The sequence below is a fragment of the Schistocerca nitens genome, chromosome 9 (assembly GCF_023898315.1).
Source record: "Schistocerca nitens isolate TAMUIC-IGC-003100 chromosome 9, iqSchNite1.1, whole genome shotgun sequence".
NCBI classification, from domain to species: domain Eukaryota; kingdom Metazoa; phylum Arthropoda; class Insecta; order Orthoptera; family Acrididae; genus Schistocerca; species Schistocerca nitens.
The window spans coordinates 312995879-313007653 of NC_064622.1; the positions used below are offsets into that span (position 1 = coordinate 312995879).

Below are 11775 nucleotides of genomic sequence, written 5' to 3' on the forward strand. Positions count from 1 at the left end.
GATCGACAACATATTCCTGTCATGTGACGCACATACCGTCACCAGTGTCGTATAGAATATATCAGACGTGTATTTCTGTGGAGGAATCGGTTGACCTATGACCTTGCGATCAAATGTTTCAGTTCCCATTGGAGAGGCACATCCTTTCGTCTACTAATCGCATGGTTTTGCGGTGCGGTCGCAAAACACAGACACTAAACTTATTACAGTGAACAGAGACGTCAATGAACGAACGGACAGATCATAACTTTGCGAAAATAAAGAAAGGAAACTTTTCACTCGAGGGAAGACTTGAACCAAGGACCTCTTGTTCCGCAGCTGCTCACGCTAACCATGGGACCATGGCACTCCTGAGCTCACACTTTCCTTGATGTTGCCTATCTTGCACATGGACTACTCTGTTTGTATATTTTGCTTATTTTTTTCATAGTTCCACACAACTTCTTCCTGTTTTCTCGATTGATCTGTGTTCAGTTTTTCAAGGCCTATCCACTGTGCCAACTTATAACTAAATCTGAGGGGGGTGCGATGGGGAGGTTCCCTTGTTAGAGCTACAAACCCATTCTGAACTTAAGATCATGTGCTGTGTATAAATGTATATATCTGTTGTAATGGTTGTCTAGTATTTTCTCCTGTCATCGTAAATAAATAAATAAATTTAACTTTGAACATATTAAAAAAAAAATGCTGACAACATTTCAGTGAATTTCGAAGTTTGAAATCTGTTAAGTTTATGACAAGTGTGTGCCTAGCTTGAAGTGTACATTATTTTTCTGTGACAGATAGATGATTATTAAATGATGATATAACAGCAACATTGTATCTATAAATCCTTCAAATTACAGTTCGCCTGCCATCCAGTTTCACTCCAGGTGTGAACGTCTCCGATGCTGAAAAGAAGTCAAAATACAAGTCAGTAAGGGAACTCTTTGGTAAAGAAGAGTACTGTTACATTATGGATGCGAAGAATGCTGGAAACATAGGCCGCTATCTAAATGTAGGTATAACTTTTACTGTACATTTAAACAGTTAGTCAGATTGTCTTGTAAAATAAGGTAATACTGGCAGTAGTGAATAGGTATTCTATGAATAATTTATGAAGTTCAGATATTGTGAGAATCACATTTTACAGTGTTACCAAACATTTATGCTTGGAATGTAGCTACAAGTCTTTGTTCCTACAGAAGCTTATAGGAAAAGAAGAAAGCAAGAGATTTGTAGGAGCTTGAGAGAGATAGCAAAAAGTAGTAATTACATTTCTGGAGCATGTGGCAAGATATAAGTAGTACGCAGGATGAGGCATCAAATACATCCAGAATAAGTAATTATATGGAGGCGCAGTTTGCACAAAGATATAGTGGGTGATATAGCAAATTTTCTATTAGATGACTGTTTTAGATTTTCAAACCAACTATCCTTCCCTAAATACACATTTTGACAAATTTCATTTATGATTTTTAAACTTTTGGTCACTATGGTTACATTTGTTACCATAGTCACTAACTACTTTCACTATTTTATCACTTATCAAATTTTCTCTCTCATTTTCATTAATACATTCAGACACAATATCACTATCATCTACTGGCAAAATTAAACTATCATGTACTTTCCTACTTGTTTCAAAATCATTACTCAAGCTTACATCGGAGTTTCCTGAATCATTCAGCATACAATCATCAACCTTAACTTCTGCATATACTATTCCATCCAATTGTGTGAGCAATACAGTATCATCAACCTCATCAGAAACATTATCACCACACTTAATATCACTCTCCACACTAAATTCATTTCCATCTTCACACACCTCTTCAAATACACCAACCACTTCAACATTATGATCCTTCTGTTCTACTACATCATCATCTTTCTCCTATTTTTATCTGGAATAACACTGTCGTCTTCACGTTCATTTCTAAGTACATGATCATCGGCTTCCATACATACAACACCAGTATCAGTTCGTTCACTCGTTTCACAATCACTCAATATTTTCACTAAACCATACTCATCAGATCTGTTCTCATCACTATCAGTAACTACTATTACATTACTACTACCAAAGAAATTTGTAAAAATGTTTTCCTCTATTTTAAATTCAGATTTTCTTTTCCTTTTTTGTTCATCTTTGTTCTCAGATAAAAAATTGTCCCAAAAGTTCCCTATCAAAATTCATTCTGTTCACTTCAGGTTGCCTTGGTATGTCCCTATTTGCTGTACCCCTTCCCTTTCTGAAGTGACCACAGTGTGCCTGATTATAAACACCATTTCTATTTGCCTCACTCTGCCAGACTCCAAAAGAGGCAGGCCTTAGTTTCCTAGACCATTCCTTCTGTTTTCAAAATTTCTGTTCTCTGATCTCTACCTATCATTTATTTCCCTATTTCTTCTGTCATCATTTCTGAATCTACTATTCCCTTGGAACTCTCCCCTATAATTTTCATTTCTAAAATCTCCCTTCCTATCCCTATGTTCAAAATGATCATTGAAAGCTCTGTTGTTTCTATTTCTACTGTCATCTTGCCTGTCATTACACCTTTCATTTCTTTCCCAGGCTAAGTCTAATTTGTCAACATATCTCAAAAATTCCTCAATAGTGTCATCAGGTCCACAGACAAGACTCCACTGTACTCTTTGTGGCAAATGTCATTTCAAAGCATTAATTTGAATCATCTCATCTAGTGGCTTATCTAAATGCACTACCATATTTACTCGAATCTAAGCCACACCTGAAAAATGAGACTTGAAATCAAGGAAAAAAAAATTTCCCGAATCTAAGCCGCACCTGAAATTTGAGACTCGAAATTCAAGGGGAGAGAAAAGTTTTAGGCCGCACCTCCAAATCGAAACAAAGTTGGTCCATTGTAATATGAGACTAAATTTAGGTCGAATGAATGACGATACAGCTAGCTACAGTAGTTTGGTTCGAGTTGTAAGCTTAGCAGTTAAGCTTTACCAGGTAGCCATTGCTATGCATCAGGCGCTCCGTCCGTATTTATACGGGTACCCTTCCTTTTTCAGGTGCTTCCTCTAGTTTGAATTGATTGCTTATTTTTCTTTGATTTGATAGGTGTCGTTCTCTATGTTATAGGTGTTTACATCACTCTAAGCTAAAAATGTATTATTTTACTGTGTCATGCATTGTTTGTCACATTCTGTTAATGAGTGTTTACGGCCTGTCGCCGCTCGCCGCATGGCTTGCTGTTGTGCGTGCTACTGCGGCTTACAATAAAAAAAAGAGAGAGAGGGATCGTCTTATTAGCGAAACAATGGCAAGAGACTGCTATTTGTTGTTACTTACACTGCTGCTTTCTTTGATAATGATCAACAAGAACCAAATAATAGACTGCGTATGATAGAAGTTGTTCTTAATGAGAGTTCAGCAAAAATTTTTCTCCGTTTGAAAATCTTTGCAGACGCCTCTTTAGTACATTACATTCTGCACAGAAATTAGAGTCATCGTAGATTTAAAAAACTAGTCAATTGCCGTGCTTCATTTCTGACTATTACTATTAGGCATAAGAATAATACAAATACAAACATGACATGATATGTATATTCTTCCGCATTTGCTGTTGTCTCACTCTAGTTTCGTAGTTTATTAGGCAGACAGGATTTAAATGAGATAGCAGCACACACGAAAGAATACATGGCAAAATGTTTATATTCGTATTATTCTTATGGTGAAGAGAATACTGCATGTGATTCACAATTCATAAAATTCCTATTAGAAACGATCTCTTCTCACAGGTAGTCAGGTAGGAAAAAATTCAGAACGTAGAGTTGGCGATATTGATAAACATCCAAACCAGTCTTTCCAGTCGGATTTTCGTAGTACATTGAAATGCTGCTACATTCGAAGATGAACAATACGTAATTTGTATTTACTTCGTTGTGTAATGTATGAAAAATGCAGTGGTCGAAACTCGGGGCAGAGAAAACGCTCGTCTTCCACCTTTTATTTTTAAATTTATTTACTGATGCAGAGGTTTTGGCGCCAGTATTTATCTTTGTGCCTGCAAAGCATGCCTGTATAGCGCTACATATATTCGATGGCAGAAGTTAGTTGTGGCAGCACCTACCAACATTTTTGAGAACGTCCACTTACATTGCACTCGATTCTAAGCCGCAGGCGGTTTTTTGGATTACAAAAACCGGAAAAAAAGTGCGGCTTAGATTCGAGTAAATACAGTAATGTCTGGTGGCCATCGGAAGTATTTGAGCTCGGAGGAGTATTCCTGGAGCCACTCTGTAGCAATTCTGGATGTGTGGGGTCGGAATCCACAATAGACATGAATGGATGCAGGTGATCAGACAGGAGGCTTATGTATGTGTCACCTGTCAGAGTCTCATCTAGAGGTATCAGTGGTCCCATATCACTCCAACTGCACATGCCCCATAACATTACAGAGCCTCCAAAAGCTTGAACAGTCCCCTGCTCACACGCAGGGTCCATGGATTCATGAGGCTATCTCCATACCTGTATATGTCCATCTCGATACAATTTGAAACAGACTCATCCTAACATTAGTTACAATACCATGAAAATAGTTGTGCAATAGAAGAAATTGCCTGTGGGTAAGTGAAAAGTATGCAATTATAATTCATTTAGCACAAAACTACATTTAGTTAAAGAAAGCTATCTTAAATCAAAACAGAAAAGTAATTTATTCTTCTGGGTCAACAATTATTTGCAGTTCTGAATAAGTAAGAATAAAGCAAAACTTTTTTTGGAATCTGAAGAACAAATCAGTATTTCATTGCAAACCCATGGGCTCTGATCACAGCTGCACATCTATTTGGCCTTGAATCCACAAGCTTTTGTAATAGGTCAAATGGGAGTTTTGACCATTCATCCAATAACGCTGCAGTAAACTGATCCTTGTTTGAGTAGCTTCTGTAACGAACATGCTTGTTACATGTCAATCAAATGCATCCCAAAGGTGTTAAGTTGGATTTAGATCCAGGCTGTGGAGTAGCTACTCCAAAAGTCTGATTTTTTTTTATCTGGAAAGAATATTCTTAAATGGCCGGAGCTGTGTTTTGAATCATTATCCTGTTGAAATACCCAATTAAGTGGCATATTCTTAATCCCATCTGGAACCAAATTCTTTTCTAAAACATTACTGTGCAGGAAACAATCTAATTTGCCTTCTGTTTGGACAACAGGACCAACCCCACTCCAAGCCTAGCAAACATCCCCATACCACGACACTGCCGCTGCTGTGCTTAATGGTCAGTACATGGCACCTTTCGCTGCCCCTGTGGTTTTTTGATCAGTGTGTATATTACACACCATCATAAGGAAGTACATTAAATTTGCTTTTGTCACATTGTAAAACCGACCAGTCTACTGCATTCCACGTTTGATGTTTCTTTGCAAACTCTTTCCTGACCTTCCTATTTTTTTAAATTTACGAGTGGTTTACATGATGGGTTGTCTACCATTTAAATCACCTGCTACTAGGCAATGTTTCACAGTAGAAACGTGTTGGTTCAGTCTATAATGATGCTGCCACAGATCATCCCCAGTTTGTCAAGCCAATTTTCTTGGACGAGCAGCTAACTGCTTACAGATTATTCTGTGCTCCCTTTGTGTTGTTTTTCAAGGATAGTCCGACCTTGGCTTATTGGCTAAGTCGCTACTGTTCCTTCCTGTTTTAGCCATCAACTCAACACAATTATTAGTAGTAGCGATTGCCATAGTCTGTAGCTGTGTTACGCTGCAACTTTCCCTTCTTCAAAGCATGCAAAAGAGCATGTCTGATATCAACCGAATATTCATTGCGATTTGGCATGCTTAAACTTGTCTCCACAAACAGTATCTGAATGCCTAAGTAACAACAGTTAATGAAAACGGCACCAACAGTGCAAATTACAATGTACTTTTGAGGTTAAGGACTATATACACACATTGTTATTGTATGAAATTGTTTACTAGATACGTAATCACAGTGACATGAAACTTTTGATGGAGTGATGTAGTTATACGCTTTGCTCTGTTTGAGTGCTTGCGAACAGTACTGATAACCTAACACAACAGTAACAAAATACTTCGAATGTATGAAGAATCTGCCTACTTTACAGTAATTACTCATGTTTTTCAAAAAGTAAATATGTTTACTTCGTATATCTAAGCATTGAACTAGAACCTTCCTGTGGTATCTATTAACCACCTCCACCTGGTAAATGTTATAAAATATGAATTATGTTGAGGGGGGGGGGGGGGGGACTGATGCTTCCTGAAGCCCTAATTGTGTAACAAGGGCCTTAGTGATGAAATGCCTCCATTAAACGATGTATTTACTCTGATTAAGGAACTATTAACTTAAATTTATCAGTCTCCTTACAGTCTGTTATTCAAAATTCTCTTAATGTAAAATTTTGTTCTCCTCTTTCCTGGAGTAAAGAAGCTTTTTTTCCCCCTTTCTCTGTACTCACTTTATTGAGTGATGGGGAATGCTAGTGGTGGTGCTGAGCAGTGATTTGCAGTAGAGCTGGTAAATGACATGGCTGCTTTCAAAGGTGGCCTGGCCGCTGATGGGATAGTATAAACCTGTGACAGGACTGGAATAGGAAGTGCTGGGTGTGTGTGTTGAGCAGATCCTCCACCTGGCTCTCTTACTGGGGTATGATCCCTGTGACAAGGGGTTGGGATTGGGAACAGCATAGGGATGGACTGGGATGTTGAGGAGCTTGAGTGAGCAACAGAACACCACCCACAAAGGATCATGGATAGGATTTTCCTAATCTTCTAATCTTACCCACCTCACTCCAGGTTATTGCTCCCATGCATTGCTGTTGCATTTTGGCCAGAGATAGCAGTCATGTGTGTGTCAAATATGTTTTCTTGTGTGAATGTGTGCACATTTTGCTTTTCTGAAGAACAGTCTTTTGTCGTGCCTGTCTACAACTCGGCGTGTTTTCTATATAGTGAGTAGCAATCTATCCTTTTCATACAACATAGGCTATGATTGACCTTTCAGTACTGACCAACTATCACGCTATCCTCTACCAATGGTGTCATTTGGATATGATACGGAAAGGTGCAGAGTCAGCACACCAGCTGTTGTCAGTTTCCCAGACTTTGGAGCTACTACTCAAGGAGCACCTCACTTGACATCAAAAGACTGAGTGCAACCTGTTCCTGTCTTTCTACCAAGGAAAAATGCCTGCCAGAACCTATAATTGAATCTGAATCCTGTATATAGCAGGATAATTTGTCATAAAAATTATCGACAAATATGTGTGAATGTTTTTGCAAAATTGGCAACATTTTCTTCCCTTATGTCTATAGGATTGTAAATATGCTTATTTGAATGAATTTACAAAATTCATGGAAATTTGTTGTACATTACCTGTTATTTACCTGAGTTGCAAGAGACTTTTCTGTAAGTATTCATTTGTGTAGGTTATGCTAAATTAGTGATAGGAACTGCTGCTCTGTTTTCTCTGCTGGGTATGAATGTTATAACAAGAATTACAATCCATGTGACTTGCCTAGTCTTAATTAGTTTTGAAGACAGTACAATATAAAAGTTCATTGTTAATTTCACTATTACTACAATGTTAAGTATTTCAAAGTAGTTTTCTCATTTTACAAAGTAATTAATGTCTACATTGCTGTTCTTTTTTCAGCATTCGTGCTCACCAAATGTATTTGTGCAAAACGTATTTGTGGATACTCACGACCTTCGTTTTCCTTGGGTTGCTTTCTTTGCACTTACATACATACCAGCAGGCACAGAATTGACATGGGATTACAACTATGATGTTGGTAGTGTGCCTGGAAAAGTGTTGCACTGCCATTGTGGAGCTGAAGACTGTCGCGGACGTCTACTTTGAATGGTGTGTGTGTGTGTGTGTGTGTGTGTGTGTGTGTGTGTGTGTGTGTGTGTGTGTGTGTGTGTGTGTCTCCACATAGTATAACAAAGACAAATTTACGGTGCTTTGTCCTCAATAATAGACACTGCCATGGACCATATAAAGTATGAGTTTCTCTCCAGGACTTTACAAGTAGTTTTTATTTATTATCTGTTTGTGGAAGAATTGAAAAATCTCCTATGATTATTAATGTTAAAAGAAAATGTTTTATCGTATAATTATCGTTAAAATATTATTTGACACTCAGGAGAGTCTCTGCCAGAAATGATTGTAGCACAATAAGAAATATACATTTATTGAATATATTTTATATTCCTTATTTGTTAAAAGTATTCAGAAAAGTGTATGGACAGTACTTCTCTTCTGTTTTGGTGGTATTAAATAGTATTGAATCAGTGACTATTTTGTGTAATTTAAACTGATACATTGTTTCTCCATATATGGGAAAAAGAGGATACAAAGAAGCAGTGAAACTGATCTCCAGCAGTTACATATTAGGCAGTGTTGACCTTCCTGGTTGCCTCCCACACCCACCGAGTGCAATATCTGTAGTTACTTAAGATTTTGTCTCCTGTGTGATGTTTGTGGCAGCAGTAGAGGTCTGCTGAAACTTCATTTTGTGTAATATGAATGTTTCAAAAGAAAATGAAATGTATGATTGTATGGCACAGATTTTTAATAAAAACATTTGCCAATCTTTTTCTCTTTCATTCAGCTTTGTCTGATGAAGACTCTAGCAACCTTGTAAGACCTAGGGTTTGTAGCCTCATGACAGTAGGGATTCCTGATTGTGAATAACATACAGCTATCCATTATTGCCTCATAGGATATGACACACATGGTTCAAAACACTAAAACTAGCAAGGCAAGACAAAAGAAGAATTTTTAGAAGTCTGTTAGAAACTAAAAGTTTTCATAAGGATCCTTACATTGTAGTAAATAATCAAGTGAATGCATTTTCCGTGTCTTCACATCTGATGTGTACTGTTGGTCGTCCGGTCTCCTAGGGCAGGCTGGTCCATTGTTATGAGCAGGCTTAGTTAGTATAGGCCACCTGCCAGATGGCTCTATTGCACGTGTTCTGCCAAAGTGTGAGCCACTTGGCCATCCAAGCTCTCGATTCCTTGGTACAGTCATGTAGACTGCGGTTTGCCTGTCCATCTGCCTGCTTGCATGTCATCTTTTTCCATGCCCCTGCCCAGTCACCCGCAGGCAGGCACTCGTGGTGTCCTATTAACTTGCACAGTGAGTTTGGTATTACTTCCTTTTCAGAATGTTACCTAGACATGTGTAGACACAATATATGTAATCTTTGAGTCTCCAATTGCTGAAGCTCTCAGTTTTTTTTATAGTTTCTTTTGTGACATTTCAGTGTATCAAGCGACAAAAGGTAGATTAATTGGCCATTATTTAAAAAAAAAAAAAGTGTGTTTATTGTGATCAGGTTGGGGGGGGGGGGGCGGAGAGAGAGAGAGAGAGAGAGAGAGAGAGAGAGAGACCTTTCTTTTGTATTGACACAGTATGTGCAGTCTGATTTTACTTTCTTCCATATGAGTTAGACATTTTCCCCAAGTCTTTGGTTTTCACAATAATTTACAAGTGTTTGTCTGAAATTTAATTTACACACTGAATTGTACAGTCATTTTGCCAATTTTCTATTAGAAATGAAAACAAAAAGTTAACTGGATCTGTCTTGTAATATCAAAAAATTGTCATTTCCATGTACTTGTGAAAACATCTTTGAAATTATGAAACAACTGTACAAAATAATACACATAATGTACAAACATATAAGTACATGATCCAAATTAGAAACTGTGCAAAATACACATTTCTGTAATGTTTATTTCACTCAGAACTTGATTATAAACAACAGTTTTCTAATCACATGTCCAGATGGCTGGGTGCTGCTGTTTTGCATATCTGCAACACAATTTTGTAAACATCTGTATGCAAACACTTCTTCACAATTCTGTAGACAGATATTTTGTTTGCCTACAGCCATTAGCGCTTCACAGTTGAAAGCTGTCGAAAGCACTACCAGGTGGCAAGGATTTCCCTAACTTGATTTGACTGTAGGAGTGTTTTAGTAGTAAAGAATAAGTGTATTAGAACTTCATGCACGATGCAGTATTTTTTCATGTATCTCACTGTTTATGATGTCATATCTCTCTAACTGTGTGTCGTATAATGATGTATTTGTGTAGTTACATTCAGCGACATTTGGGATATTGTCTGTGAAATATGTACATGCATTTGTGCACACCACCCAAGTAAACCATATTCTTGTCATTCAATTCCTGAAGGTGAAACCTTCCAAAGCATGCAAGACAAACACATACAGAAACTTGAGCTATTCTCTTGTCAGCTTGTAAATTAGTTCCTTCAGAGTTTTGAATAACTTAGTATTGGTATTTAAAGCCATGCACCACTGGGCAACAGTCCGAAGTGTGAATTGGGATGCATATCTGTGCTTGACAAGGAGTAAATAGCCTGTTAGTGGATAATACAAAAAAGTCTCTTAAGAATATGTTGAATGCTCGTTTGCCTAAAAGTGTCACCTCATTTTTCTGCAGAGTTGAGCAATGACCAAAATTCACCCAATGGGCAAATCATAGCAGCTTCTCAAATTAGGGGTTGGAAGCAGACTGTCAGCCAGTCAGTTAGTCAGTCAGTCATTTCAGTGTAAGGTAGTAACACCTCATGTCACTGAGAAATGCTGTCTTGAAATGAGTACACTATTTTTGTTCTTTATAATGTAATTCATCATTAATGTTCAATTTAAAACTTTATGATTATGATGTGCTTAAACATACCAATGAATTTGTGTGCACAACTTGAGTTACAAAATTATGTAGTGTAGCATTAGACAACATATTCTCATAAGCTCTGATCTGAAGGTAGATCAACAAATTTCCAAGTACCACAGTTCCTTAAGGTATTAATTTCTTCATTCACAGTGATTATTTATTCTGCTGCCTCACCAGAATTAATTGCTTCATGATACAATCATTTTCCTGCACAACTTTTTATTTGTTGTTCATTATAGACACCCCTTTGGAATTAAGTGTCATTGGATGCCATTTGCTTAAACTTATTTCTACTTTTGTTTTATCTTTTTGTGGTCTGCATCAATTTCATGTAGTTTCAGCATGTTCCATAACTTCCTGATTATGTTCATTTTCTTCCTGATGTGAGAAACCATAAAATTTCTCTTTAGTGTTGGAATTTTCTCTTTCACTTTGTATTTCATCTTCACTACTTGGAAATGGTAATGCACCTTCACTGCGCAGTTAATACATTATTTCTGTTCCCTATTTTGAATGGAGCATTTCAAAAATTCTTTGAATGTTCCGTCCCTGGATTCCACTATCCGTTTAGTTTCTGGCACCCAGATCCTGGAACCATGGCCATCTAGAGAATATCCAATAAGAACACCTTTTTCTGCCCTTGTGCATAATTTAGAAAACGTCTTTGTTTGCTTTCTACCTGTTCACAGTTCATAAGGCGAATTTCAGTTGTGGCTATTTGTAACACAATTTCTCACGTATGCCGCAGTGTACATCCGCTCAACCAAGATATCTTTAATAAATTGCTTCCTGTCAACTGCAGGACCATGTCCACTTAACATTCTGTTGATGCATTCAGCTACATAATTTTGCTGTGGTGTGTAAGTCAGTCACTTCATACTGAATTCCCTCAGATTCACAGAACTCGAACCATTCATGTGAACATAATTCTAGGTCATTGTCAGCTTGGAGATTCTTCAGATATTTTTCAGTTTGTTTTTCTGTCTGAATCATCTGTTTCCTGAATCCTTCAAATGGAAATGCTGTGTGGCTAGGGCCTCCCGTCGGGTAGACCGTTCGCCTAGTGCAAGTCTTTCAA

The 11775-nt window shown here is 37.5% G+C and overlaps 1 protein-coding gene across 3 annotated transcripts in view; it reads left to right on the plus strand.

The window, feature by feature from the left end:
• LOC126204399 (histone-lysine N-methyltransferase SETDB1-like) overlaps positions 1–8584 on the plus strand; it is a 334147-nt gene extending 325563 nt beyond the window's left edge. For all 3 annotated transcript variants that reach the window (XM_049938777.1, XM_049938775.1, XM_049938776.1), the window contains 2 exons: positions 846–997; positions 7642–8584. In XM_049938777.1, coding sequence (XP_049794734.1) covers positions 846–997; positions 7642–7848 — 359 coding nt within the window. In that variant the 3' untranslated portion in view covers positions 7849–8584. The remainder of the gene's footprint in view (positions 1–845; positions 998–7641) is intronic.
• Positions 8585–11775: the final 3191 nt, after the last annotated feature.